General features: G+C 45.4%; 1 protein-coding gene across 1 annotated transcript; it reads left to right on the top strand.

Annotated features, from left to right (window-relative positions):
* The first annotated feature begins 2,969 nt into the window (after window positions 1-2,969).
* On the top strand, window positions 2,970-4,250 carry TMEM158 (transmembrane protein 158). The gene has a single exon (XM_022573408.3). It carries the CDS (start codon window positions 3,274-3,276, stop codon window positions 4,144-4,146), a length of 873 nt encoding a protein of 290 aa, XP_022429116.1. The 5' UTR covers window positions 2,970-3,273; the 3' UTR covers window positions 4,147-4,250.
* The last annotated feature ends 23,693 nt before the right edge of the window (window positions 4,251-27,943 follow it).

The following is a 27,943-nucleotide window of genomic DNA, read 5'->3' as shown; positions in this document are numbered from 1 at the left end:
AGATAGCTATCAGAAAGAATGGCATCCTAGGCAGAGGAAACAGCATGGGCAAAGGCTCTGCGTCTGGATTTGCTTGCTGTGTTCCAGGAATAGCAAGGAAGGCAGTATGCCTGGAACAGAGCCGGTGAGGGAAAGGGAAAGTGGTAGGAGATGGATCAGAGAAGGGACCAGGAGCCAGACAACTTAACCAGGTCTCCGCCTGTAGCTTGGGCAGAATTCTTAACCAGCAGGCCAACTCACTCAGTCAGCAACTGCATGTTGAGTGCCCTATGCTCCTGGCTGGACCCCAGATCCCCTCTGGGCTGAAGGGAAGAACACAAAGTGATAATGGCTGTAAAAGGTAGTGGGACTTCAATTTCCCTTTTTTTTTTTTTTTAAGTATTAGTTGCATATTTAGAGAATACAAAGATTGCAGAAAAGAATAATGATGCAGAGGCAGAGAAGTAAAGAATCAGGTAGCCGGGATTCTAATGGTTTCCTCCACTGTTTTCCAATCTTTGTCTAATGCTGTTATAATATGCTGGTTATATATATATCTTTAAAAAGAAACTCGACCAAAAGTTTTTATCAAAATGAAATTAGAATTACACCATATATTCTTTTAACTTACGCACAGACTTTGGAACCCAACCTCAGTAAGACAAGACACAACTAGTTCTTTGAAAAGCACAAACTTTCGAGTCAGTGGACACTGAACTGATATTCCGGTTTTGCCACCAGTTGCTGTGGGGCCTCAGGTGGGTTACTCACGCTCTTTGAGCCTCAGTTTTTTCACTGTAAAATAGGTATCACATCCATAGGATTGTTTTAAAGAGTAGAGATGATGTGTGTAAAACACCTGGCATGTGGAAAGTACTAAATAAATGGTGGCTATTAGCAAACAGGCAAATTTGTCCAATCAACAAACACAGCCTCTCGAGACCCTGTGCTCAAGTGCTTCTGCCATTGCTGGTAAACACAGAAGTAAACAAGACCGAAAACAACGTAATTTTATCTTATCTTCCCAAATTCCAATTGCCCCTAAAGACAGCAAATCAATCTAGAACTGTGTGGTTGTCCCTCTGAACGAGGGTAAGGTTTTGGAGTCCTACACGTGCTGGAAAAGTGGGCAGAATTCAGGTTCCTAGGACGCAGGGCAACGGTGGCACAGCTTTGCAGCGAACTATTTGGCTCCCCAAGTGGCTCTGTGTCTTCTTCCTTTGCTGCTGCCTCCCTGCTGCTCAGACAAAGCCAGGAAGCTCCCACCTCTGGCTGAAACCCTAGAGAGCATCACTTACTGTCAAAGACAGTGGACTCAAAACCCACCCCTTGAAGACTGGGCCTCTCTCAGCCCTGAAGATTACCTGAGGCCCCTGTTCTTGGGCTGTTCACCAGCCACATGGCTCAGATTAAAACAGCTCTGCCATATCAGACAATAAATTCTGTTCCTGACATGCAAGTCTCAAGGGAAAACTAACTTTTAATAAAAGCACGAAAATTCACATTGTTCTCTCTGGTAGTTTGCTTCCCAGCAGAAAAGTGACGAAGGCTTAAACAAAAGGGAGTCCCATCCCCTCAAGGAAATTCATCATTTCTGTAGAAACCAAGGGTCATTCCAGACAGCCAGCTCGGGCTAGACTGATAGGAACTACATCTCATCAGCCAACGCGTGAGCACCTCTGTGAACAGATGGACAGACACTGGGTTGAGTGCACTGATCACAGCAACCCCGCAAGGCAGGTACCACTGACCCCACCGTTCAGACTGGGAAGCCAAGGCCAAGTCAGAATAATAACTTGCCCAAGTGGAAAGAAGGCAGGTAGGTTTGCGACCTATATTTTGGAGCTGTTTTTACATCTCCCTCAACCTGGTTTGACTTATTGTTAGAAACAGTGGATAACTCTGCCAGAAATGTAATCAGCCACGAAGCCTAGCAATGTAGTTCTGTTCAGGAAACGGAGCTGGTTTAGACGGAGTGCCATTTTGGCGATGGCCTGTTTCTGCTCTCTCCACCCCTTCCCTCTCAGACTCAGGAATAGCTGGTGCTCACGGAGCACACTGGCTTCAAACCACAGGGGTATTCTCTTGGAGCAGCATCAGTGAATTTTTCTTACCAAGTGTAAAAGGCCAAACTGCTAGGAAAGTGTTTTTTAAAATATAAATCTGATCTTGGCACGTTATTCTTGACAGGCCTTCCTCCACTTAATATCCTAACGGAGATGAATCTTCCCTTGAACAGACTCTACATACAAATCTTTCATAAATACGTGCTCATTGGACTTGCCAGACAGGGCCTTGCACATGAGGAGCTGTTTCCTGGGAGTGAAAGTCCCTATCAGGAAACCCCAGAGCTGCAAGGTTATGGGGCACACATTCCCACCCGACCCTCTCAACCCCAACTCCATAGAGTTCTTGGAATTTGGGGGTTTGCTTGCTGTGAGAATACCAAGTGGATCTATTGTGTTGGAGGTACATTAAAAACCCGCCAAACTCTCCGGACCTAAGAGTCACTCGTGGCCAGGAGTTCTGGTTCTGGCTCTTGGGGTGGCCTGGGGAAGTCTTTCCCCCTATCTCCGCCTCAGTTTTACCTTCTGTAAAAGGAGCGAGGTCCAGGTGAGCACTAAGGTGAGACATCTCAGGCCCGCCTCAGGCGTGACAAAAGCCTCCCTCCGAGGACGCCATTCCCTCAAAGTGCCTTCGCCGCTTGGAGTTGGACTCCGGCGGTGTGGCGGGGCCGCCAGGGCGCGTCCGCAAGCTTCGCGAGCCGGGCCAAGCCACCCCACCCCAAACTATCGGAAAACAGCCACAGAAGCGACCCTCCAGGCCCACGCGCAGGCCTCGGGGTCCCACCCCCGCACGCAGCCTACACCCCTCCCGGCCCGCCCGACCACGCCCCCGCTCCCGCCGTGGCGCGTGCAACCCCGCCCTCCCCGGAGTCTCCGAGCCTAGCGGGCGGAGGGCGGGGCGGGATGGGGCGAGGCGCGCGAGAGGCGGAGCCGAGTCGGGGAATCCTGCTCCCGGCGAGCGCAGGGCCCAGCAGAGCCGCCTGGCCGTCCGAGGGCTCCCGCGTCGGGGGCGGCGGGGAACCCCAGACACCAACGGGTCGGGAGGGAAACGCGCCAAGCGAGCCGCCGCCACCGCCTCCGCGCCGCCCCCGTGGGCTGAGGGGGGCCCGAAGCGTCTTCACTCCGCCCGCCGCCAGTCCCCGCGGTCCCGCCGTCCGCTCGCCGGCTCGTCTCCCGCGCGCCATGCAGCCACCGCCTGCCCTGCGCGCGTAGGCGCCCGCCACAGGCCATGCTGCCCCTGCTCGCCGCGCTGCTGGCCGCCGCCTGCCCGCTGCCGCCCGCCCGCGGCGGGGCCGCGGACGCGCCAGGCCTCCTCGGGGCGCCCCTCAACGCCTCGGTCAACGCGTCGTCTGCGGACGAGCCTGCCGCCCCGCGGCTGCTGGCCTCGGCTGCGCCCGGGGCCCCTGAGCGCCCCGGCCCGGAGGAGGAGGCGGCGGCGCCGTGCAACATCAGCGTGCAGCGACAGATGCTGAGCTCGCTGCTCGTGCGTTGGGGCCGCCCGCGGGGCTTCCAGTGCGACCTGCTCCTCTTCTCCACCAACGCGCATGGCCGCGCCTTCTTCGCCGCCGCCTTCCACCGAGTCGGGCCGCCGCTACTTATCGAGCACCTAGGGCTGGCGGCGGGCGGCGCGCAGCAGGACCTGCGCCTCTGCGTGGGCTGCGGCTGGGTGCGCGGCCGCCGCCCCGGCCGCCTCCGGCCCGCCGGCGCCACCGCCGGGACGCCCACCGCGCTGCCCGCCTACCCCGCAGCCGAGCCCCCCGGGCCGCTGTGGCTGCAGGGAGAGCCGCTGCATTTCTGCTGCCTGGACTTCAGCCTGGAGGAGCTGCAGGGCGAGCCGGGCTGGCGGCTGAACCGCAAGCCCATCGAGTCCACGCTGGTGGCCTGCTTCATGACCCTGGTCATCGTCGTGTGGAGCGTGGCCGCCCTCATCTGGCCGGTGCCCATCATCGCCGGCTTCCTGCCCAACGGCATGGAGCAGCGCCGGACCGCCGCCGCCGCCGCCCCCGCCGCCGTACCCGCTGGGACCACCACCGCCGCCGCCGCCGCCGCCGCCGCCGCAGCCGCAGCCGCGGCCGTCACCTCGGGAGCGGCGACCAAGTGACCCGCCCCACTCCTCCCCTTGTCCTCCCTATGTCCGCGCTCTCGGTGCCTTTCCCGCCGGGAGACTCGGCCGGTGTGCTTCGTGCAGTAGTGACCGTTAGTTCTTCCGGGGAGGGGTCCGCAGAAGAGGCCCCAGCGTGTGGGAAAAGCCAGGTTTGTGCCGCGCTTCTGGCTCCGAAAAGCAGATGCAAGCCCTTGCCCTGCAGGGTGAGATCCGCAGCTTGGAAGACGGAGAGGAGGGAAATGGGGCCCTTTCCCCTCTTTGCGTCCCCCTGCCCTCCTTCCTCCCCGCACCCACGTGCCCTATATTCATGGCAGAAAATGACCAAATCCTGTGTATTTGTTTTATATATTTAATAACTGTTTTAAATGAAAGTTTTAGTAAAAAAAATCAAATTGCTATTGCTGTAGTAAGGGAAGCTCTTTGTATCTGAACATAGTATTTGAAGTTTGTTGTTTTTTAATTTATTTAAAAGGGGGAGGAGGCATGGGAATGATTTAACACTGATATATTGTTACCGCTGAAAATGAACTTTATTAACCTTTTTCCAAGTCGATCTATCCAGTGACGTGGCCAGATGGGCGTTTCTTCTTGTACTTATGTGTTTTTTTGGCTTTTAATACAGACATTTTCCTCCAGAGATGCGTATGTGTCTTTATTTGATTCGGAAAAGGAATCCAAGAATTACAAGATGATCCCTTGAAACGTGAGGAAGGGAATCTTCAGAAAGTGAGAGAAGGGCTAACTCTGTCTCCCTTACCTGTCTGGGAGAGGCGGGAGATGGAAACCATACTACTGACCCTAATGGCAGTGTTTTTGCCTCTCACCACGCGGCCACCCCCACCCCTCAGCCTCACTGACACCTGTCAGGGCGGCATACAGGGTTTTATGTGATTTATCTTTTTACGCATTTCCCTCAGGCCCTGCAAAACACCAAGTTAAGTGCCAAAATGGTGAAATCGGTAGTTCCTCTGAGCCAGGTGTCTTTCATGAAAATGACTCATTTTAAAAGGCATGTAGATTTCCTTTTCATATGTGTAACCTTTAGTATACGAACACATTTCAAAAGCTGGTTTTAAAGCCTGAGCTATTTCGGCATTAAGATTTTTTCAAGGTAAACTCTTACAGACTAATTAACACCTTAAAAAAAATTTAAGCTACTTTCTCTTGTTCCATCTCCTCTCCACTTTTGAGTGAATACTTGATAACTGTTCTAGAGCATACTGTTCTAGTGAATACTAGGCATCGTTCTTGATAGTTCTCAAAGTGGTGTCCCTGGAACAGCAACATCGGTAACACCCGGGAACTTGTTACAGATGCAGAACTGGGGCCCTGCCCAGGACCTACAGATGCAGAAACTCTGGGGTGGGGCCCAGCAATCTGCTTTAACAAGCCCTGTGACAAATTCTGATGGGATTCAAATTTGAGAACCACTGTGTACTAGTGGAAGAGAACCTTCAAAGTATGTAGCCTCCTTTTATCTCAAGATGTCTCTATTATATCAAAGAAATGGGACCCTTTTTTCACAGGAATCTGTCTGGAGGAGAGTCTGGGTCATTGCCCTGTAGCTTCAGTTGTTCCTGTCTCTTAGGGGTCCAGGATATCTCTAGCAGATGCCAGCCTCTTAGAGAGGAAAGCGTGAGGGTGGCAGTCATCCTCTATCTCCTGATCCAGGCATTGGAGAAGTTCAGTATAATGCAAATCCGCTAGCCTCACGCGTCACTGTAAACGTTCTTATACCCCAAAGCAAGGTAGGTTGTGAACTGCTCTCTTCTCTAACCCTGTGGTAACTAGCAGGGGAAAATCAATAACTTTCCTAAACTTGGTCAATTTTAATATAGTCATAGCATTTGTAATTCTGGAAGGCATATTAAGAATTCCTAGGACAACACACACACACACAGTCACCCTGATTTTTCCAAGATGAAAATTGAGGCTCAGGTTCAGCATTTTGCCTACAATCACACAGCTACACAAAAAAGCAGAGCTGAAACCAAACCTGGGTCTTCTGCCTCCCTGACTCTTATTTTTTCATCACCAGAAACTGCCCTTTCTAGGTGAATTAGGAGCTAGCCACTCAAGAGTCTGATCCTCTGTTGACCCACCCCTGTCACTGTCAGATTCTGTGTAGTCACAAATGCAAAGGAGCCAGAGAGCATCAATTTTTTAAATGAGACACTCAGGCACTTGATAAAACTTTCTATCTATGTATTTTTACACACACACACACACACCTAAAACGTATTTAGATCTATCGATCAATCGTGCTACACACACACACACACACACACACACACGTTGGATGACCGGTTAGTTCACTATGCTGACTTTGGCTGCTTTCTAAGAGCCAGAGCTCTAAGCAGGAGACTGCAAAGTGAGGATGGAGCCTGTGTCTTGTTGGTCTCTTTAAGTGGGACCATCCACTGGGTAAAGGAAGTAAGACGCTGGCAGGCTCAGCTTCAGGGTCTGTGCTCCTAGTCAGTTTGATTTGCATCATCTCAGTAGTGAAACACTTCCAAAATGCAGTTTACCGTACTAAACCAGTACTTCTTTGACGGGACAGGAAGTGTGCCACTGTAGCCTGTGTGCGCCTACGTGTGCAATTCCCAGATTACAGTTCATTCTTTAAGTCTCCTGAGTGATGGAGGTCATCAGCCTGGTGGCCATTCCAATGTTTGGGTACAGTGGCTCCCAAAAGAACTCAACTGGGGAGATTTAGACAAAAATACACTCTGGATCTCCATGACCTAGGAGTCATCAAGGGAGAAGGATGGAAGGAGTTAAAATGAAAGAAAGGGGGTTTCCCTGGTGGCGCAGTGATTGAGAGTCCGCCTGCTGATGCAGGGGACACGGGTTCATGCACCGGTCTGGGAAGATCCCACATGCCGCGGAGCGGCTGGGCCTGTGAGCCACGGCCGCTGAGCCTGCGTGTCCGGAGCCTGTGCTCCGCAACGGGAGAGGCCACAACAGTGAGAGGCCCACGTGCCAAAAAAAAAAAAAAAAGGAAAGTAATGGAGAGAAGGTCAGAGCAGGCGTCCCCTCTCACCTGGCCTAGCCCCTCCCCCACCGCACAGAAATGACTCGTTCATTGACAACAGGGGCGAGAAGAGGGCTGGTCTTCACTGTTCCAATTCTCTCCTTTCACTGGGGAAGAATCATCCATTTCTCAGCTAGGTTAAAAGGTTTAAAGCTACAAGGATTGGGAGAGTCAAGAGCAATATAAAGACACTGAGTGCATGGCTGAGCCTTTCCCTGGGAACACTGGGAGAAAAAGTCACTAAGAGAGGATGAGGATGACAGAGGGCAATGGCCCAGACCCACCCAGGTCGCTGTGGTCTGGCTGCTATGCCGTACACCTCTCACCTCATCCTGGGTGCTCCACAGCGCCTCTTCGGGTCATCAGCGTCCCGTCTCCTGTCTGGTCTCCTGCTGTAGACCTTCTGTTGCCCCCAGCCCCCAAACCAGGGCAGTCTCTCCTTCAGACAATGCCTTTGCTTTGCATCTCCTGGGACATCTCTCCCAGTGCAACACTTGGCTCCTTCTGGGCTGGGAGTGCCAAACCACTTAAGCACGTGGGGACCACCTGGGAACAAACCGGAAACCGGAACTCAGGTATTTACCAGATACCACCTACCACTCTCTCTGGCTCTTCCCTTCTGGGTTTTTGGTTTTAGTGCAAAACTGTGCCGTGCAGTGTGCTCACACTAGGCATCAGTAGACCCCGAGGTCCCCCAGCTCCTCCTTGCCAACTCTCGGTTCTCTGGGGTTCTTGTTCTCTAGATCTTCACCTTCCCTGGGTCTTACCCTAAGGACAAGCATTCCTAGCAGTCTCCAGCTCTCAGAAATCTTCAAGAACCTCCCTCTTCTCTGGGCCTGCAACCTCCCATCAGCTCTGAGTAATTTCTTAAATTTACGCGATTTTTCCTAACGCCCCACCTGGCAGCTCCATCACTGGTCAGCTCCTGCTGTTCTCTCCAAAGCCAGGGTCTCTGCTACCAGCAGGCCCCTTACCATTCACAGCCCTCTGCTTCTCCTCTACCTTCTTCCTGAGAAGCTGCCATCTCTCCCTCCTCACCTCCAGCTACCAGGATCGCACAGTCTGCAGCCCAGCCTTGGCATCCCCCACACAGGAGCTGAGGCGTGGTAATTTCTGCCATGCCCTGGGAAAGGCCAGGGTCCAAGCATATTTTGAGGATGATGGGGATTTACTGTGGTTCTCTGAGGGCTGGTAGCATGGCTGCTGCTCACCCAGGACAATTAAAGGCCTCTCTCCTCCCCTCACCCTGAGCATTTTCCTGGTGTTCTTACTGCCTGAGTACTCCCAGAACTGTCTCCTTAAAGTACCGGGGTGAGTTAGTGTGCCTCTGAGGACCCATTATTTTTTGTGCTTTCACAGGGGCAGTGATGAAAGTCAAAATAATTGGCATCTTGATAACATCCTAAGGCCTCATTTTGACTCTTCATACAAATTGTCTCCTAGAAAGCTTTTTTGGCACTTGAGAAAATAACTTACCTTGGGGGTACCCAGCAGGCCCCACTTTACTCTGTGACCAGAATCCTTCCTGGGCTCCTGGGAAGTTTTATCAGACTTCCTGAGGGTCAGCAGGCAGGGAGGGGGTGGGGAAAGATTGCTGACTGCATAGCTGTATACCCCACCCCGGTCTGACCCTGGACTGCAGGTGTGAACCTTGTTTGGAACCTAGAAGAGCTCCCCGACCCCTCCCAGTGGCTGTGCTACAGTGTCTCTGAGTCCCTGCTGTTTTCCCAGCAGTCCAAGCCTCCGTGTTGTTCTATCCCAGAGGATATACTTGTGAATTGCAGCCTAGCTCTTGGCCTTGTACACTTAGCCACTCTAGACTTAAATCATGATTCACACTGTGTAATGATCTAGAATTGTGATTTTTATCATTGTAATAATTTGGAATCTTATTTCAGAATATTTTATGATCATAGGAGTACCCTGTCTTGAGTTAAATGCCATATTCTTTGGTTCTCCTAGTACGAAAGATGCTGAGTTTCTTAACATTATACCCTAAATCACCTCCTGTGTTCCTAGATAATTCTGCAACCTCTAGAGGAGGACTACACTGGAAATAATAATAATTATCATCATCAAAAATACTATTGTTATTAATTGTTCTTTTGAATTAGAGAGGGAGAAGTAGAAGGGAAAACAATAACAGGAGAGGAGATGTGAATTTAAAACACCAGCTTTAATTTTGCACAGCAAACGAAACCATAAACAAAATGAAAAGACAACCTACAGAATGGGAGAAAATATTTGCAAACAATGTGACCGACAGGACTTAATTTCCAAAATATGCAAACAACTCACACAACTCAACAAATAAAAACCCCACAAATAACCCAATTGAAAAATGGGCAGAATATCTAAATAGAAATTTCTCCAAAGAAGACATACAGATGGCCAACAGGCACATGAAAAGATGCTCAACATGGCTAATTATTAAAGAAGTGCAAATCAAAACCACAGTGAGGTACCACCTCACACTGGCCAGAATGGCCATCATTAAAAAGTCTACAAATAACAAATGCTGGAAAGGGGATGGAGAAGAGGGAGCACTCTTACACTGTTGGTGGGAATGTAAGTTGGTACAGCCACTAGGGAAAATGGTATGGAGGTGCCTCAAAAAACTAAAAATAGAGTTGCCATATAATCCAGTAATCCCATTCCTGGGCGTATATCCAGAGAAAATTCTAATTTGAAAAGATACATGCTCCCCAATGTTCATAGGAGCACTATTCACACTAGCCAAGACATGGAAACAACCTAAATGTCCATCAACAGAGGAATGGATAAAGAAGATGTGGTACATTTATACAATGGAATACTACTCAGTCATAAAAAAGAATGAAATAATGCCATCTGTATGGACCTAGAGATTATCATACTAAGTGCAATAAGTCAGGAGATAGCCTAATCCACCAGAGGGCAGAGAGCAGAAGCAAGAAGAACTACAATCCTGCAGCCTGTGGAATAAAAACCACATTCACAGAAAGATAGACAAGATGAAAAGGCAGAGGGCTATGTACCAGATGAAGGAACAAGATAAAACCCCAGAAAAAAACTAAATGAAGTGGAGATAGGCAATCTTCCAGAAAAAGAATTCAGAATAATGGTAGTGAAGATGATCCAGGACCTCAGAAAAAGAATGGAGGCAAAGATGGAGAAGATTCAAGAAATGTTTAACAAAGATCTAGAAGAATTAAAGAACAAACAAACAGAGATGAACAATACAATAACTGAAATGAAAACTACACTAGAAGGAATCCATAGCAGAATAACTGAGGCAGAGAAACGGATAAGTGACCTGGAAGACAGGATGGTAGAATTCGCTGCTGCGGAACAGAGTAAAGAACAAAGAACGAAAAGAAATGAAGACAGCCTAAGAGACCTCTGGGACAACATTAAATGCAACAACATTCACATTATAGGGGTCCCAGAAGGAGAATATAGAGAGAAAGGACCCGAGAAAATATTGAAGAGATTATAGTCGAAAACTTCCCTAACATGGGAAAGGAAATAGCCACCCAAGTCCAGGAAGTGTAGAGAGTCCCATACAGGATAAACCCAAGGAGAAACATGCCAAGACACATAGTAATCAAATTGGCAATAATCAAAGACAAAGAAAAATTATTTAAAGCAGCAAGGTAAAACTGACAAATAACATACAAGGGAACTCCCATAAGGTTAACAGCTGATTTCTCAGCAGAAACTCTACAAGCCAGAAGGGAGCGGCATGACATATTTAAAGTCATGAAAGGGAAGAACCTACAACCAAGATTACTCTACCTGGCAAGGATCTCATTCAGATTAAATGGAGAAATCAAAAGCTTTACAGACAAGTAAAACCTGAGAGAATTCAGCCCCACCAAACCAGCTCTACAACAAATGCTAAAGGAACTTCTCTAAGTGGGAAACACAAGAGAAGAAAAGGACCTATAAAAACAAACCCAAAACAATTAAGAAAACATACATATCGATAATTACCTTAAACACCAATGGATTAAACGCTCCAACCGAAACACACAGGCTCGCTGAATGGATACAAAAACAAGACCCATATATATGCTGTCTACAAGAGACCCACTTCAGACCTAGGGACACATACATACTGAAAGTGAGGGGATGGAAAAAGATATTCCATGCAAATGGAAATCAAAAGAAAGCTGGAGTAGCAATACTCATATCAGATAAAATAGACTTTCAAATAAAGAATGTTACAAGAGACAAGGAAGGACACTACAGAATGATCAAGGGATCAATCCAAGAAGAAGATATAACAATTATAAATATATATGCACCCAACATAGGAGCACCTCAATACATAAGGCAACTGCTAACAGCTATAAAAGAGGAAATCGACAGTAACACAATAATAGTGGGGGACTTTAACACCTCACTTAAACCAATGGACAGATCATCCAAACAGAAAATTAATAAGGAAACACAAGCTTTAAATGACACAATAGACCAGATAGATTTAATTGATATTTATAGGACATTCCATCCAAAAACAGCGGATTACACTTTCTTCTCAAGTGCACATGGAACATTCTCCAGGATTGATCACATCTTGGGTCACAAGTCAAGCCTCAGTAAGTTTAAGAAAATTGAAATCATATCAGGCATCTTTTCTGACCACAAGGCTCTGAGATTAGAAATGAATTACAGAGAAAAAAACGTAAAAAACACAAACACATGGAGGCTAAACAATACATTGCTAAATAACCAAGAGATCACTGAGGAAATCAAAGAGGAAATCAAAAAATACCTAGAAACAAATGACAATGAAAACACGTCAACCCAAAACCTATGGGATGCAGCAAAAGCAGTTCTAAGAGGGAAGTTTATAGCAATAAAATCCTGCCTCAAGAAACAACAAACTTCTCAAATAAACAATCTAAACTTACACCTAAAGGAACTAGAGAAAGAACAAACAAAACCCAAAATTAGTAGAAGGAAAGAAAACATACAGATCAGAGCAGAAATAAATGAAATAGAAACAAAGAAAACAATAGCAAGGATCAATAAAACTAAAAGCTGGTTCTTTGAAAAAATAAACAAAATTGATAAACCATTAGCCGACTCATCAAGAAAAAGAGGAAGAGGACTCAAATCATTAACATTAGAAATGGAAAAGGAGAAGTTACAACAGACACCACAGAAATACAAAGCATCCTAAGAGATTACTACAAGCAGCTCTATGCCAATAAAATGGACAACCTGGAAGAAATGGCCAGATTCTTAGAAAGGTATAACCTCCCAAGACTGAACCAGGAAGAAACAGAATATATTAACAGACCAATCACAAGTAATGAAATTGAAACTGTGATTAAAAATCTTCCAACAAACAAAAGTCCAGGACTAGATGGCTTCACAGGTGAATTCTATCAAACATTTAGAGAAGAGCTAACACCCATCCTCTCAAACTCTTCCAAAAAATTGCACAGGAAGGATCACTCCCAAACTGATTCTATGAGGCCACCATCACCCTGATACCAAAACCAGACAAAGATACCACAAAAAAAGAAAATTACAGACCAATGTCACTGATGAATATAGATGCAAAAATTCTCAACAAAATGCTAGCAAACAGAATCAAACAACACATTAAAAGTATCATACACCATGATCAAGTGGGATTTATCCCAGGGATGCAAGGATTCTTCAATATACGCAAATCAATCAATGTGATACACCATATTAACAAACTGAAGAAGAAAAACCATATGATCATCTCAATAGATGCAGAAAAAGCTTTTGACAAAATTCAACACCCATTTATGATAAAAACTCTCCATAAAGTCAGCATAGCAGGAACCTACCTCAACATAATAAAGGCCATATATGACAAACCCACAGCAAACATTATTCTCAATGGTGAAAAACTGAAAACATTTCCTCTAAGATCAGGAACAAGACAAGGATTGTCCACTCTCACCACTATTATTCAACATAGTTTTGGAAGTCCTAGCCATGGCAGTCAGAGAAGAAAAAGAAATAAAAGGAATACAAACTGGAAAAGAAGAAGTAAAACTGTCACTGTTTGCAGATGACATGATACTATACATAGAGAATCGTAAAGATGCCACCAGAGAACTACTAGAGCTAATCAATGAATTTGGTAAAGTTGCAGGATACAATACTAATGCACAGAAATCTCTTGCATTCCTATACACTAATGATGAAAACTCTGAAAGAGAAATTATGGAAACACTCCCATTTACCATTGCAACAAAAAAAATAAAATACCTAGGAATAAACCTACCTAAGGAGACAAAAGACCTGTATGCAGAAGACTATAAGACACTGATGAAAGAAATTAAAGATGATACCAACAGATGGAGAGATATACCATGTCCTTGGATTGGAAGAATCAATATTGTGAAAATGACTATACCACCCAAAGCAATGTACAGATTCAATGCAATCCCTATCAAATCACCAAAGGCATTTTTTATAGAACTAGAACAAAAAATCTTAAAATTTGTATGGAGACACAAAAGACCCCGAATAGCAAAGTGGTCTTGAGGGAAAAAAACGGAGCTGGAGGAATCAGGCTCCCAGACTTCAGACTATACTACAAAGCTACAGTAATCAAGACAATATGGTACTGACACAAAAACAGAAATATACATCAATGGAACAGGATAGAAAGCCCAGAGATAAACCCACACACCTATGGTCAACTAATCTATGACAAAGGAGGCAAGGATATACAATGGAGAAAAGACAGTCTCTTCAATAAGTGGTGCTGGGAAAACTGGACAGCTACATGTAAAAGAATGAAATTAGAACACTCCTGAACACAATACACAAAAATAAACTCAAAATTCATTCGAGACCTAAATGTAAGACCGGACACTATAAAACTCTTAGAGTAAAACATAGGAAGAACACTCTTTGACATAAATCACAGCAAGATCTTTTTTGATCAACCGCCTAGAGTAATGGAAATAAAAACAAAAATAAACAAATGAGATCTCATGAAACTTAAAAGTTTTTGCACAGCAAAGAAAACTACAAACAAGACGAAAAGACAACCCTCAGAATGGGAGAAAATATTTGAAAATGAATCAACGGACAAAGGATTAACCTCAAAAATATATAAACGGCTCCTGCAGCTCAATATTAAAAAAACAAACAACCCAATCCAAAAATGGGTAGAAGACCTAAATAGACAAATCTCCAAAGAAGACATACAGATGGCCAGGAAGCACATGAAAAGCTGCTCAACATCATTAATTATTAGGGAAATGCAAATCAAAACTACAATGAGGTATCACCTCACACCAGTTAGAATGGGCATCATCAGAAAATCTACAAACAACAAATGCAGGAGAGGGTGTGGAGAAAAGGGAACCCTTTTGCACTGCTGGTGGGAATGTAAATTGATACAGCCACTATGGAGAACAGTATGGAGTTTCCTTAAAAACCTAAAAATAGAATTACCATATGAGCCAGCAATCCCAGAGAAAACCGTAATTCAAAAAGACACATGCACCCCAACATTCATTGCGGCAATATTTACAATAGCCAGGTTATGGAAGCAACCTAAATGCCCATCTACAGATGAATGGATAAAGAAGATGTGGTACATATACACAATGGAATATCACTCAGCCGTAAAAAGGAACGAAATTGGGTCATTTGTAGAGATGTGGATGAATCTAGAGACTGTTATACAGAGTGAAGTAAGTCAGAAAGAGAAAAACAAATATCGTATATTAACGCATATATGTGGAACCTAGAAAAATGGTACAGTTGAACCGGTTTGCAGGGCAGAAATTGAGACACAGGTGCAGAGAACAATCGTATGGACACCAAGGGGGAAAGCGTTGGGGGTGGTGGTGGTGGTCTGATGAATTGGGAGATTGGGATTGACATATATACTCTAATATGTATTAAATGGATAACTAATAAGAACCTGCTGTATAAAAAAATAAATAAAATAAAAATTTTTTAAAATCATCAAAAATAAATGTCAGAAAGAGAAAGACAAATACCATATGATATCACTTATATGTAGAATCTAAAATATGACACAAGTAAACTTATCTACGAAACAGAAACAGACTCACAGATGTAGAGAACAGACTTGTGGTTGCCAAGGGGTAAAGGGGTGGGGGAGGGATGGAGTGGGAGTTTGGAGTTAGCAGATGCAAATTAGTATATATAGAATGGATAAACAACAAGGTCCTACTGTATAGCACAGGAAACTATATTCAGTATCCTGTGACAAACCATAATGGAAATGAATATAAAAAAGAATGTAGATATATGTATAACTGAATCACTTTGCTGTACAGCAGAAATTAACACAACATTGTAAATCAACTATACTTTAATAAAAGATTAAAAAAATAAAACAGCTTTAAGAACATAAAGATTATCTCCCACCTCATCCTGTCCTCCCCTTTCCCTCACACACAATAAAAGACCCCACATAAAGGCACAAAGGACATTAAAATGGAGTGGTTGACCTGGAGCCATAGCCTGAAGCAGGTGAAGAATGGGCCATAGGAAGGCCATCTGGGGGACCTACAACGGGATGGGCACTGGCGGGAGCACATGGGGACAACAGTTGGGAACAGATTCTGCTGGTCTCCCTCTTATAAGAGCTAACCCCTGGGGGACTTCGCTGGCGAATCAGTGGTTAGGACTCTGCACTTTCACTGCCAAGGATGCAGGTTCAATCCCTGGTCAGGGAACTAAGATCCCACAAGCTGTGCAGCGCAGCCAAAAAATAAAATAAAATAAAGAGCTACCCCTGAGTGGACAGCCCAATCAACTCTCTCCTCTGCCCTGAAACACTCTTCTCTTTTGGCCCTGGAAGGGGCTTGAATCACTGAGTTCCAAATTGTGTCTCACCCAGCCTGAGAGGCACATCCCACAGTGCCAGCTCCAGGTTGTCACCATGACCCCGTGGGGGTTAACACTGCTCAGAAAGGACAATTTGCTGCACAGCATCATCCTTATATTCTTGCTTGAACATGGATACTATCTATCCATTGTAGAAGTATTAGAAATGAGGACACACAAAAAAGAAGGAAAAGAGAACTCATCTTTCTACTACCCAAAAATAAGCCCTGCCAGCATTTTGGTGAATATACTTCCAGTCTATTTTTACACATGTATATGTGTCTGTGAGTAGTTATTTATATTAAAAATGGAATTGTTCTGTACCTGTTTTGAAAACTTTTCTTTATTATACAAGTGCTACATCATAGAAAACTGAGAAAACACCCTCCATAAGATAAAGAAATCAATGGCAGCGACAACCCCAGCATCCCCAGTGACCGTGGCTAATATTTATCGACAAATGTTCATGCATATATTCTACATATTTTAACCACAGCAGGCACCTGCTTCTTAGAGGCCATTCTGCTTTCTCTACTCAGGGGCTCTTTGGGGGTCCCTCCCTCTGCAGAAGGTGATAGAGGGCTTCTCTGGGCAGTGGTTATATAAAGGCTGGATTCCTGATGTGGGTCAGAAGTCAGCTGCACAGGATATTGAAACCTATCTGAGGGCCAAAGGCTTGATGGAGATTGTTGGCAGGGAGCGGGCTGGGGAGGTCTTCTATCTTTCCCATCCCGAGTCTATCATCTCCGACACATAACAAAGCAGACCAAACTTTCCACTCCGGCCGGAGAAACATCTCTACTCTGAGCCTGAGGTTTCAGATGAGGCTGATAAGGAACAGAACACAACTTTAGAGGATGAACAATGCAATTCATCTCCTCCAATCATAACCATGGAGCTGCCTTGTATTGTCTGGGTTTGTTTGTTGCCTTTGGTGTGAAATGAATTCTGAGATTCAATAAGCAAGAAGGATATTGCTCCTGTATAATGCTGCCCCCAAAGCTGTCACAACTCCACATGGCCAAGTAACAGCTGCATTCAGATGCCTCTGCTGTCGGGAGCAGGGACTGAAGACAGAACCTACCCAGAGAAAGGAGAGAGCTGGGGCCAGAGGTGGGGGAATCGGCCAAGGACAAGAACCATTACTGGGTCAAAATGTATTCAGCACCACTCACAATAAATGGACCATATTAAGGCCTTCTAGGAGGGATCTTGTCTAGGACTGGGGTCCCTGGAAGCGGAGCTTGAGATGTGAAGATTCACACAAGGGATTGATTGAAGGGTGCACTCAGGAGGAAGGGAGTGGAGGAATCGGGTTGGGGCAGGGAAGGAGCAAAGCTGGAGTCTCAGCTGGAGTCTCAGCTGGAGTCAGCTTCAGCCTGATCCCATGGGGCTCTCATGCAGGAATTGCACCACAGAGTTGTACCCTCTCTCCACTTGATGCAAAGGGCTGGTCTTTTGTCCTCCCATTTTAGTCGTTGGCCAAAGTCTGGGGGTACGGGCTGCAACACCTCCGTGGCAGCTCCCATTTAGCTTGGCCCAGTTCTCCATAGAAAGAGGCAACTGGGAGATATTAGCAACCACACCCTCAGCAGCTGGGGGATGGGTGCGCAGGCCTGTAATGGGGGCCTGGGGTGGGACACCCACAGGATTCACTGCAGACCTCACCTTGCTCTTGAGTCCTGTTCCCAGTAGTGGCAGGTGGGGAGTGAAGCTGAAAGGCACCAGGTGAACTTTAAACTCCCCGTCCCACTCGCCAGCTGACCTCCAGGACTTTGGCCTGTCTCAGATGATGTCTGGCTAGCTGGCCTTGCCTCTGGGTGTCCTGCACTTGTGCCAACTGAGGTGCAGCCAGCTCTAGCGTGCTGGCCCTTCCTGATGAAGTCTGAAGTCCCTGCCATTTGCCTGTGTGTTCAAAGCCCTGGATCCCAGGTACTTGCATTATAAGGGAGGTCCCACAGTATTAGTATCAGCATTAGATACAGTATTAGCATCCCCAAGACTGCCAGGAGACTGGTAGTAACATAAGACAGGGCACTGGGCCACCTGCTTAGGGTTCTGGCCTTGCCATTAATAAGCTGTTTGGTCTCGGTTTCCTCACCTACAGAACAAGGTTGTTGGACAAGACAAGGCCTTGGTTCTTCCAGGCCTGCAGTTTCGTGTTCTGGCTTCCCCTCCCCATCTTCCAGGCTAGTCAGACCATACCAGCTACAAAGACACACCCCTCAAGCATTTCTTCATTGTACCATTGTACCATTGTGCCCACTCATTTTTCTGGGTGACTTGCAGGGGAAAAGTATAGTACAAATTAGAGAAGAGGGGTTTTAAGATATGAGTGGTTTTTACCACCAGACTGTCTATACTGGCTTCTTATGTGGGTCTAATAATCTATAAAATTATGATTTTTATTTTCCTGTAGTCAAATGGCCACAGCCATGGAATAAAGGTTTTTCAAGACAATGAAGCAAACAAAAAATGAGAAATTTTTCACATTAAAAAAAATGACTTCTTTGACTTTGTGAGTTAACACTTGGTATCATACTCTAAGGTGGTCTGCACAAGGCAAGGAACAGGAGAAATTAACATGGGTTGTGTACCTACTACATGCCAGGAACTTGACCTTCCAAATCCTCACAGCAATCTTACAAGGGAGGCTATGTTTTCACTATTTTAAATATTTATGGACAGACTCAGGCTCTGGGAGGCTGAATAACTTTCACGGCTCAGACACAGGAGAATGTCACAAAGCCCACACCCCTCCTTCGAATCCACACCCCCTTCGCTAAGGTTTACTCGGTTCAGTAACTCTCTGCTGGAAGTTATTTTAAAACAAACAAACAAACAATTGTGAATTCATTCAACACCTGCATCCTTTTTTTCTTTCTTTTCTTTTTTTTCCCCATGTAAATCATATTTAGAAGATTTACATCTAACCAGGCATATTTTCACTTAGGATAACCAGAAGTATATTTTTAGCATGTTTTTCCAAATTAAAAATTAAGTGGTCAGTTAGGGAAATTGTCTTATTTTTTAAAATCAGAATCTTTGGTGCCAGACTAAAAAATATGTGTCGCATGGGGAACAAAACCATTCTTCCATGCACCATATAAGACTCTGAGTTTGGGTGCAAGATATCCAGGAGAGTCCCGGGAGAGCTAGCTACCTAGAACCTGTAGACTTGGGAAAGGTGAGGTCATGTTCGGCCTTCCCCACTGGGGGAGAAGCCACCAATGTCATGGGAAGCTGAATTTGGGAGCAGCACGCACACTCTGCTGAGGGAGGAGAGACAGCTTGCCCTAGACATTGCTCCTGGGTCATTGTGACTATCCCCCTACAGGATCCCTGTGGGCTCTGAGCAAAACACCCAGAAGGGGACTCCCTTGGTGGCGCAGTGGTTAAGAATCTGCCTGCCAATGCAGGGGAGGGTTCGATCCCTGGTCGGAGAAGATCCCAGATGCTGCGGAGCGACTAAGCCCATGAGCCACAACTACTGAAGCCCGTGCTCCACAACAAGAGAAGCCACTGCAATGAGAAGCCCGTGCACCGCAATGAAGAGCAGCGCCCCCACTCCCCGTGTGCAGCAGCCAAGACCCAATGCAGCCAAAAAAAAAAAAGACACCCAGAAGTTGGCAACGTTTTCCTGTAAAGGGCCAAGTAGTAACTATTTTCAGCTTTGTGGGCCATGCAGCTCTGCTGGTGTAGCTCAAAGACAGCCATAAGAAATATGTAAATGAATAGGTGTGGCTATTTATTTCTTTATTTATTTTACAGTTATATATGTTATATAAAGTTACGTATTTATAAGTTTATATATGGACACAGAAATTTGAATTTTGTATACATTTATACAAAATTTGAATTTTGCTTAAATTCCATACGAAATGAATTATTCTTTTGATTTTTTTCAACCACTAAAAACGTAAAAATTATTCTTAGCTCACAGGTCATACAAAAACAGGCCCACGGTCCTTTGCCATAGTTTGCAGATGCCTGCTCTACACCATCCATCTCCCAGGTTAAGATGACTGAGGAGTCCCATCATCAGGCAGAGAGATGGAAGCAGTGTGGAAAGGAGTGTTTGCACACAGCATTTGATGAGCAATAAAGGCCATGGGGAAACTCTTTCTGATCTTCCCTGAAATGTTCATCTCATGGACATGGAAAGAATCAGAGTTCTGATTCTCTGAGTTGATAGACCCTACAACATAAAGTGTGATGGTGCCTCATGCACCACGTTTAGAAGTTCCATGTCCTTTTCTGTCTACCTGGTAGATTACAACAGGGAACACAGCAGATAACCACACACACCACCTCTACCCCAAGGGCAGGTACCAGGCGTGCCTGACCCTGAGCATCAGACTAGAGCCTGCTTGCTCAGTGAGCAGAGCAGGCCAACAGAGGAGAGGCAGGAGCTGGCGGCCAGACGCACTGGCATGGTGGTATAATGATGCAGCGAATTAATTCTCAAACCCTTCTGCAAAAGTCTCCTGGCCACAGAATACCCCTCCACCTTGGGCATGCTGAGGTTGTTACCTAATGCTGCCTCTTGCAAGGGGCAATTTTTTAAAATATTATGTTTTCTTTTTAAAATTCATGCAAAATTTATCTTGTACACAATGGTTTGTTTGTTATTATAAAATTTATTTATTTAAACTGATCCACAAATTGTTCTCTTCTGGTTGATAAGTGCTTGTCCTATGAGGAAGGCAGCAAAAAACAGACACGGGGTCCTCCAGGAATGCCCCAGCCCCAACTCATGCAGCTCCCAAATCCCTTCTAAACATAGATACATGACTAGTGGGGTTACTAAGTTTGAATGAGCCCGTGTTTATTATGATTCACATCCACATCATTCAGGAGCCTGCAAATCACACTTAATTAGCCAGATGAGATGGCAAAATTCCCACAGACTCACTTCAGCCTTCCAGTTGCTTTCGGAGGGAAGCCGAAGCCCCAGCAATGCTTGATATTTCAGCTCGTTGAGTGACTCCAGCAGAACGGAGTGAGAAACAGGGCCAGTCCAGTGGGGCAGAGGCAGTGGGCAGTAAGGCCAGACTGATCAGGTTCTAATATTGGCCCTGGCACTTGCTAGCTGCTTTTCAGGCCTCAGTTTTTTGTCTGTAAAATGGCAATAGTATCAGTACCTCTCTCCATAGGTATTGTTGTAAAGATTTTAAAAGATGACCTAGTGAACTGTTTACTTCCTCTTCACACCCTTCCAGGAACACAGATTCCAACTGGGACCTGGCTCTGCCCTGTACTCCCTTGGGTTAAATACTTAACCTCAACTTCCTTGTCTGTAAAACGGGCATGATGATGCTTACCTTTGCAGGGCTGTTGGGAGGAAGAGTGAGCGTTAAGCACCAGGTACATGTCGGTGCTCAACAAACAGTACTAGCAGTATTATTACTCCAGGGCAGCAATCCACTCCAGCCCTGTGGACCAGCTGTCTCATTCCATATTCAGCAAATACTCATTTAGTATTACTGTACTACATGCTAGGCAGGTCAGAGTGAGCCCTGGGTACAGAATGGAGATCAAACGATCGTGGACCTTGCCCTCATGGAACATACAGCCCAGTCTGATCACTTCCAAGGACCAAAATATTAAATCCATGCTTATGTGTAATTGACTGAAACGTGTATGTTATTCTTACTGTTAGCTGCTTTTCTCAGAAGCGTTACCGAAGAGTGTCGGTGACCAGTGGTATCTTTGGTGGCCGGGCAAGCCAGACCAGTGCTGTGAGAGGGTCATATGGGCTGGGTGCCCTCTTTGTTTCTTTCAAAAGTGTTATTCTTTTTTTTTTTTTTTTTTTAAGTGCACAGTGGATAGAAATGTAAGGGAAAGACTTGCCTCCATCAACAGATGAAGGGATAATCTCACTTAAAAAGGAGGGAGATTCTGGCACATGCCACAACATGAATGAAACTTGAAAACATGATACCGAGTAAAATAAGCTAGTCAAGAAAGAACAAATACTGGGACTTCCCTGGTGGCACAGTGGTTAAGAATCCGCCGGCCAACGCAGAGGACACGGGTTCAATCCCTGGTCCAGGAGGAGGATCCCACATGCCAAGGAGCAACTAAGCCACAACTGTGCCACAACTACTGAGCCCGCGTACCTAGAGACTGTGCTCTGCAATAAGAGAAGCCTGCGCACCACAACAAAGAGCAGCCCCCACTTGCTGCAACTAGAAAAAGCCCGCGTGCAGCAACGAAGACCCAACGCAGCCAAAAATAAATAAATTAGAAAAAACAGGACACATACCCACTAGTATTATGAGGTACTTACAGTAGTCAAAATCACAGAGACAGAAAGTAGAATTGTGGTTGTGGGACTGGGAGTAGGAGAGAATGGTGAGTTGTTGCTTAATGGGGACAGGGTTTCTGTTTGGGGTGATAAAAAAGTTTTGGAAACAGCATGAGGATAGTTGCAAAACATTGTGAATGTAATTAATGTCACTGAATTATACATTTCAAAATAGTTAAAATGGAAAGTTTTATGTTACATATTTTACCACAATAAAAAAATTTTTAATAATCATAATAAGAAAAAGGCTTACCTTACTCCATCCAAGAACTGACCATTAAAGATGGGTTTTGTCCTCTGCCCAGTGGAGTCACCTGGAAACAGCTCCTTGCCCCCAAACCATGATGCTCTTCATGGCAGCCCTGCCCAGCCCACACCCAGGCTGCTCTCCTGCTAGTACCGCATGAACCTCGTCACCAGCACTGACAGATGTGGCCGCAGCACTTAGGAAGGAGAGCTGAGCAGACCCTCTATTCCAGGCTATGATGCTGGCAATGAGACCCTGGGTCTCTGGCTCCTGGTGGACAGTAAGCAGGCCCCATGGGCAGGCAAGCTCCTATATTCCATGTGGTCACAACTGGAAATGAGGGAGAGAGCAGGCCCCCAACCTTTTCCTGTTTCCACCAATTCCCTCTTCTTCTCTCTCAGGTCTAAGTGGTGCATGAAAAGAATGATAAGGCCATTCCCTCGCTCTCTCCAACCATTGAGAATTAGTCCTTTTGTTATTATTCCAAGGCTCCCAATGAGTCTCAGGGGTTGGAGGCAGCCGTGGGGCTTCGGTGGAGTTCATTATTGGGCGCAGACCGAGGGGAGAACATAAAAGATTCAGCCTTGACATTTTACAGAAGGAAACACATTTCTGCACAGTCATGGCTGGGCTCAGAGACAGAGAGCATTTTTTTTCAGGCACAGAATGAATTCTTTACAATCCTGGCACTGGTGGGAGCAGCGGTACCTGCCCACGGGAGACCAACACTGATGTCATCTGACCCAGGACCAGGGCGAGGCTCTCATACTCTGTGAGCCTCAGCTTCCTTATCTACAAAATGGGGAACATCAAACCCCTGCTGGTAGGGCTGTTGGCACCTGTGCTCCCCATGGCACAGTCTATCTGTCCCCCTTCTAGTTTGTCAGCCACACCCCACTCTGGTGGACAAGGGGTGGGCTACATTGGGTCACTGATGTGTACTATTATTGAGAACTACTGTTTATTGAGATGTCACTAGTGTCCCAGTCTGTTCTGAGAACTTTTAAATATGCATATAGAAGATTTTGCGATTCACCCCTCCCACACACACTGAACATTTCCATACATATTGGCCCAACTTCCAAATATCATCATTTCTGACTCTTAGGACACTGGCTGCTGGAGCCTGCTATGTGCATGCACTGAATAGGCCAGAAGTGCTAGGGAATTAAAGCACCCCAGCAGGACCTCCCCCGTATTCAGAGACTGATGGGAATCAGTGGAAATACCCCAGCTCTATGCCCCTCAGGCCAGGTAATGCTGAGAGGGACTAAGCACCACCCGGTGCCCCAGTGGCAGAACGCCTGCTGGATAAATCACTCTTGCTCTTTTCTTCCCCTCACCTGTCTCATATCCTCCCCAAGTGGTATTTCCTGAGATCACCTCCAAAATAAAGTACTTACATCTGAATCTCAGGATCTGCTTTTGGGGAACCCAGACTCAGATAATACCTAATCTCATTCATTCTTTACAAAGAATCAAGGGAGACAAGTCCTTTGATCTCCCTTTTACGGATAAGAAACTGAGGCTTGGAGAGTTCTAGTAGCTTGTCTAAGTTCCCACAGTGGTGAAGATGGGGCTTGAATTCCAGCATCTGGCTCCACTGCCCCAGGTAGCCCTCAATCACAGCTAGTCAGCAATTGTGCCCCAGGCAGTGACTTGCCAGGGAAGTCTGAGGCTGCAGGAGGCAAATCTCCACCCTTTCACCTCCACTTAGTCTCCATCTCCAAGTGCCCCAGATGAGCAAGAGAGAGAATGCACTCCCATCCCTAGAGTGCCCACCACCAGGTGGCGCCATTCCCAGGAAGCCGAGGCTCGCACTGCAGACTCTAGACGCTATGAGAAAGTGGTCATTAGTTGTGACCCAGCTAGTTCGAAGAACCAAGGTGTCCACCTTCTGCCTTCCCACAAAAGGCAGAACCTGAACTAGGAGGCTTCTCACAACTCCCAGGACCTCTGAGCTGTGTAGAATAACCCACAGTCATACTTCCCCAGCTGTTAGCAATGGGAGGACAGAGCGCTCCTCTCTCCAAAGCTGCCAGGAGGGTGGAGAGTTCTAGAAACCCTCTCTGTGGTCACTCAGGGTGGCAAATGAAACTCCATCTCCACTCAGCCCTCTGTACTCTGCCTCTTCCTTCCCTGTGGCCTGTGGGTGGACCTGGGGTGTGGGGCCCACGAGTCAGGTGCAGCAGGACAGTTATTTTGGTTGAACTGCCCCTGTTCTGGCCTCTGGCCTCACCTACGCACTTGGGAGGGCAGCAGGGAGGGAAGCCTGCTCCCCATTCTCTGAGGTGATCCCAGCCCCCATAGAAGGTCTTTAGGATCTGGCATCAGTGTCCAAAGGACACAAAATGAGCACCCATAATGCACAGGGATCCCCCTCCTATTTCCCTGCTGCTACAGTTGTGACTCCAGACTGATATGTCAAGGGAAGTGAGTCTGGCTTCATTTTTTACTTAATAAGCTATACAGCAGACTAACTCAAATTTCTGAGTATACCTACAGAAACTGCTCTTTTCTTTCAAATTTATTTTACTTTAAAATGTATCACTACACAAACAGATGGAGAGATATACCATGTTCTTGGATTGGAAGAATCAATATTGTGAAAATAACTATACTACCCAAAGCAATCTACAGATTCAATGCAATCCCTATCAAATTATCAGTGGCATTTCTTACAGAACTAGAACAAAAAATCTTAAAATTTGTATGGAGACACAAAATACCCCGAATAGCCAAAGCGGTCTTGAGGGAAAAAAACGGAGCTAGAGGAATCAGACTCCCTGACTTCAGACTATACTACAAAGCTACAGTAATCAAGACAATATGGTACTAGCACAAAAACAGAAATATACATCAATGGAACAGGATAGAAAGCCCAGAGATAAACCCACGCACCTATGGTCAACTAATTTATGACAAAGGAGGCAAGGATATACAATGGAGAAAAGACAGTCTCTTCAATAAGTGGTGCTGGGAAAACTGGACAGCTACATGTAAAAGAATGAAATTAGAACACTCCTGAACACCATACACAAAAATAAACTCAAAATTCATTCGAGACCTAAATGTAAGACCGGACACTATAAAACTCTTAGAGGAAAACATAGGAAGAACATTCTTTGACATAAGTCACAGCAAGATCTTTTTTGATCCACCTCCTAGAGTAATGGAAATAAAAATAAACAAATGGAACCTAATGAAACTTAAAAGTTATTGCATAGCAAAGGAAACTACAAACAAGATGAAAAGACAACCTTCAGAATGGGAGAAAATATTTGCAAACGAATCAACAGACAGAGGATTAATCTCCAAAATATTCAACAACTCATGCAGCTCAATATTAAAAAAAACAAAAACCCAATCCAAAAATGGGCAGAAGACCTAAACAGACATTTCTCCAAAGAAGACATACAGATGGCCAAGAAGCACATGAAAAGCTGCTCAACATCACTAATTATTAGAGAAATGCAAATCAAAACTATAATGAGGTATCACCTCACACTGGTTAGAATGGGCATCATCAGAAAAATCTACAAACAACAAATGCTGGAGAGGGTGTGGAGAAAAGGGAACCCTCTTGCACTGTTGGTGGGAATGTAAATTGATACAGCCACTATGGAGAACAGTATGGAGGTTCCTTAAAAAACTAAAAATAGAATTACCATATGACCCAGCAATCCCACTACTGGGCATATACCCAGAGAAAACCATAACTGAAAAAGACACATGCACCCCAATGTTCATTGCAGCACTATTTACAATAGCCAGGTCATGGAAGCAACCTAAATGCCCATCGACAGACAAATGGATAAAGAAGATGTGGTACATAAATACAATGGAATATTACTCAGCCATAAAAAGGAACAAAATTGGGTCATTTGTAGGATGTGGATCAATCTAGAGACTGTCATACAGAGTGAAGTAAGTCAGAAAGAGAAAAACAAATATATATTAATGCATATATGTGAAACCTAGAAAAATGGTACAGATGAACTTGTTTGCAGGGCAGAAATAGAAAAACAGATGTAGAGAACAAAAGAATGGACACCAAGTGGGGAAAGTGGTGGGAGTGGTGGTGGTGCTGTGATGAATTGGGAGATTGGGATTGACATATATACACTAATATGTGTAAAATAGATAACTAATAAGAACTTGCTGTATAAAAAAATAAATTTCAAAAATTAAAAAATTCAAAAAAAAAAGTATCACTGGCTGTCTTAGGTCATGCTCCCCAAGCAGACATTGAGATGAGCTTCGTATGCAAGTGACTTATGAAGGATGCTATCTCAGGGAAGCCACGATAAGGTGCCATCTCAGGCAAAGTCCCATGGAGGGTGGCTGTAGCCTGAATCCATAGAGGGTTCTGCAGTGTAAGCAACACCTCAGAATCCCCCCGGTTCCCGCCCTCAGGGCACCTAAACAAAGCTTCCACTTCTTACACCCCACCAGTCAATGGTTAAGGGCTGCCCCAGAGGGATGTAAATTCTCAGGCAATGCCTCCCCAAATAGCCTAAGACTAGATCTCCAGAGAGTAGACAGGGGCCAGCTATTGGAAGTGTGGCAGCAGGGACACACACACACACACACACACACATAAAACAGTAAAAGGGATCTGAGGGATCTGAGCAGAGCATTAACATTGTCCTATAAACATGCCTTATTCCATAGAGGGTTCAGGATGGCTTAACAAAATTAGGTACAATACAAAAAAAAATTAAATGATTAATTGTTGGAGTTGAGGCCATGGGGAAACAGAGATAAAAAGGAAATATATCCAGAAGGAAACTTAGTATGCTAGGATATTTCTAGACAAGGATCACAATAACAGCACTGAGTTTCCCAGGAGCCAAAGCAAAGAGAAGAAATTAACTGAATGCAAGATTTAGGATGCCCACACAGTTTAGACACTCTTGCTGGTCCCAAGGTTAAGAATTTTCTAAGTACATAGTGCTTGCATACAAGACAGTCTAGATCAGAGCTGTCCAATAGAAATACAATGCATGCATAAATGTGATTTTTAATGTTCTAGTAGCTACATTAAAAAAAAGAAGCCCACTCAGAAAACCTCACAACAATGGGGTATGTCAGAGGGACATAGGACAAACTGAGAGAGCTCCCAATCAATGGCCAAAGCTATAGAACAATTAGAGTAAGAACGTAAATATAAAGTTGTATTGGATCATAACCCAAAGAATAAAAATAAATATCCATGAGTCCATACTGACATAAATAAATGATTGAATAAATAAATATATGAGGAGAAGAGACAACTCTTCCTTCCAGAAGCATTCCAAATAATCTATGCAGATCTCCACTCCCAAGGGGGTGAAGCACATCTCCTCACTTG

The sequence above is a fragment of the Delphinapterus leucas genome, chromosome 10, assembly GCF_059928025.1.
Source record: "Delphinapterus leucas isolate spDelLeu-1000000601 "Yukka" chromosome 10, BTC_Dleu_Yukka2, whole genome shotgun sequence".
NCBI classification, from domain to species: domain Eukaryota; kingdom Metazoa; phylum Chordata; class Mammalia; order Artiodactyla; family Monodontidae; genus Delphinapterus; species Delphinapterus leucas.
This window is presented reverse-complemented; position numbering and strand designations above follow the sequence as displayed.

Coding starts and splice junctions, on each gene's coding strand:
- TMEM158 (XM_022573408.3), top strand. CDS start 3,274: ATGCTGCCCCTGCTCGCCGCGCTGCTGGCCGCCGCCTGCCCGCTGCCG.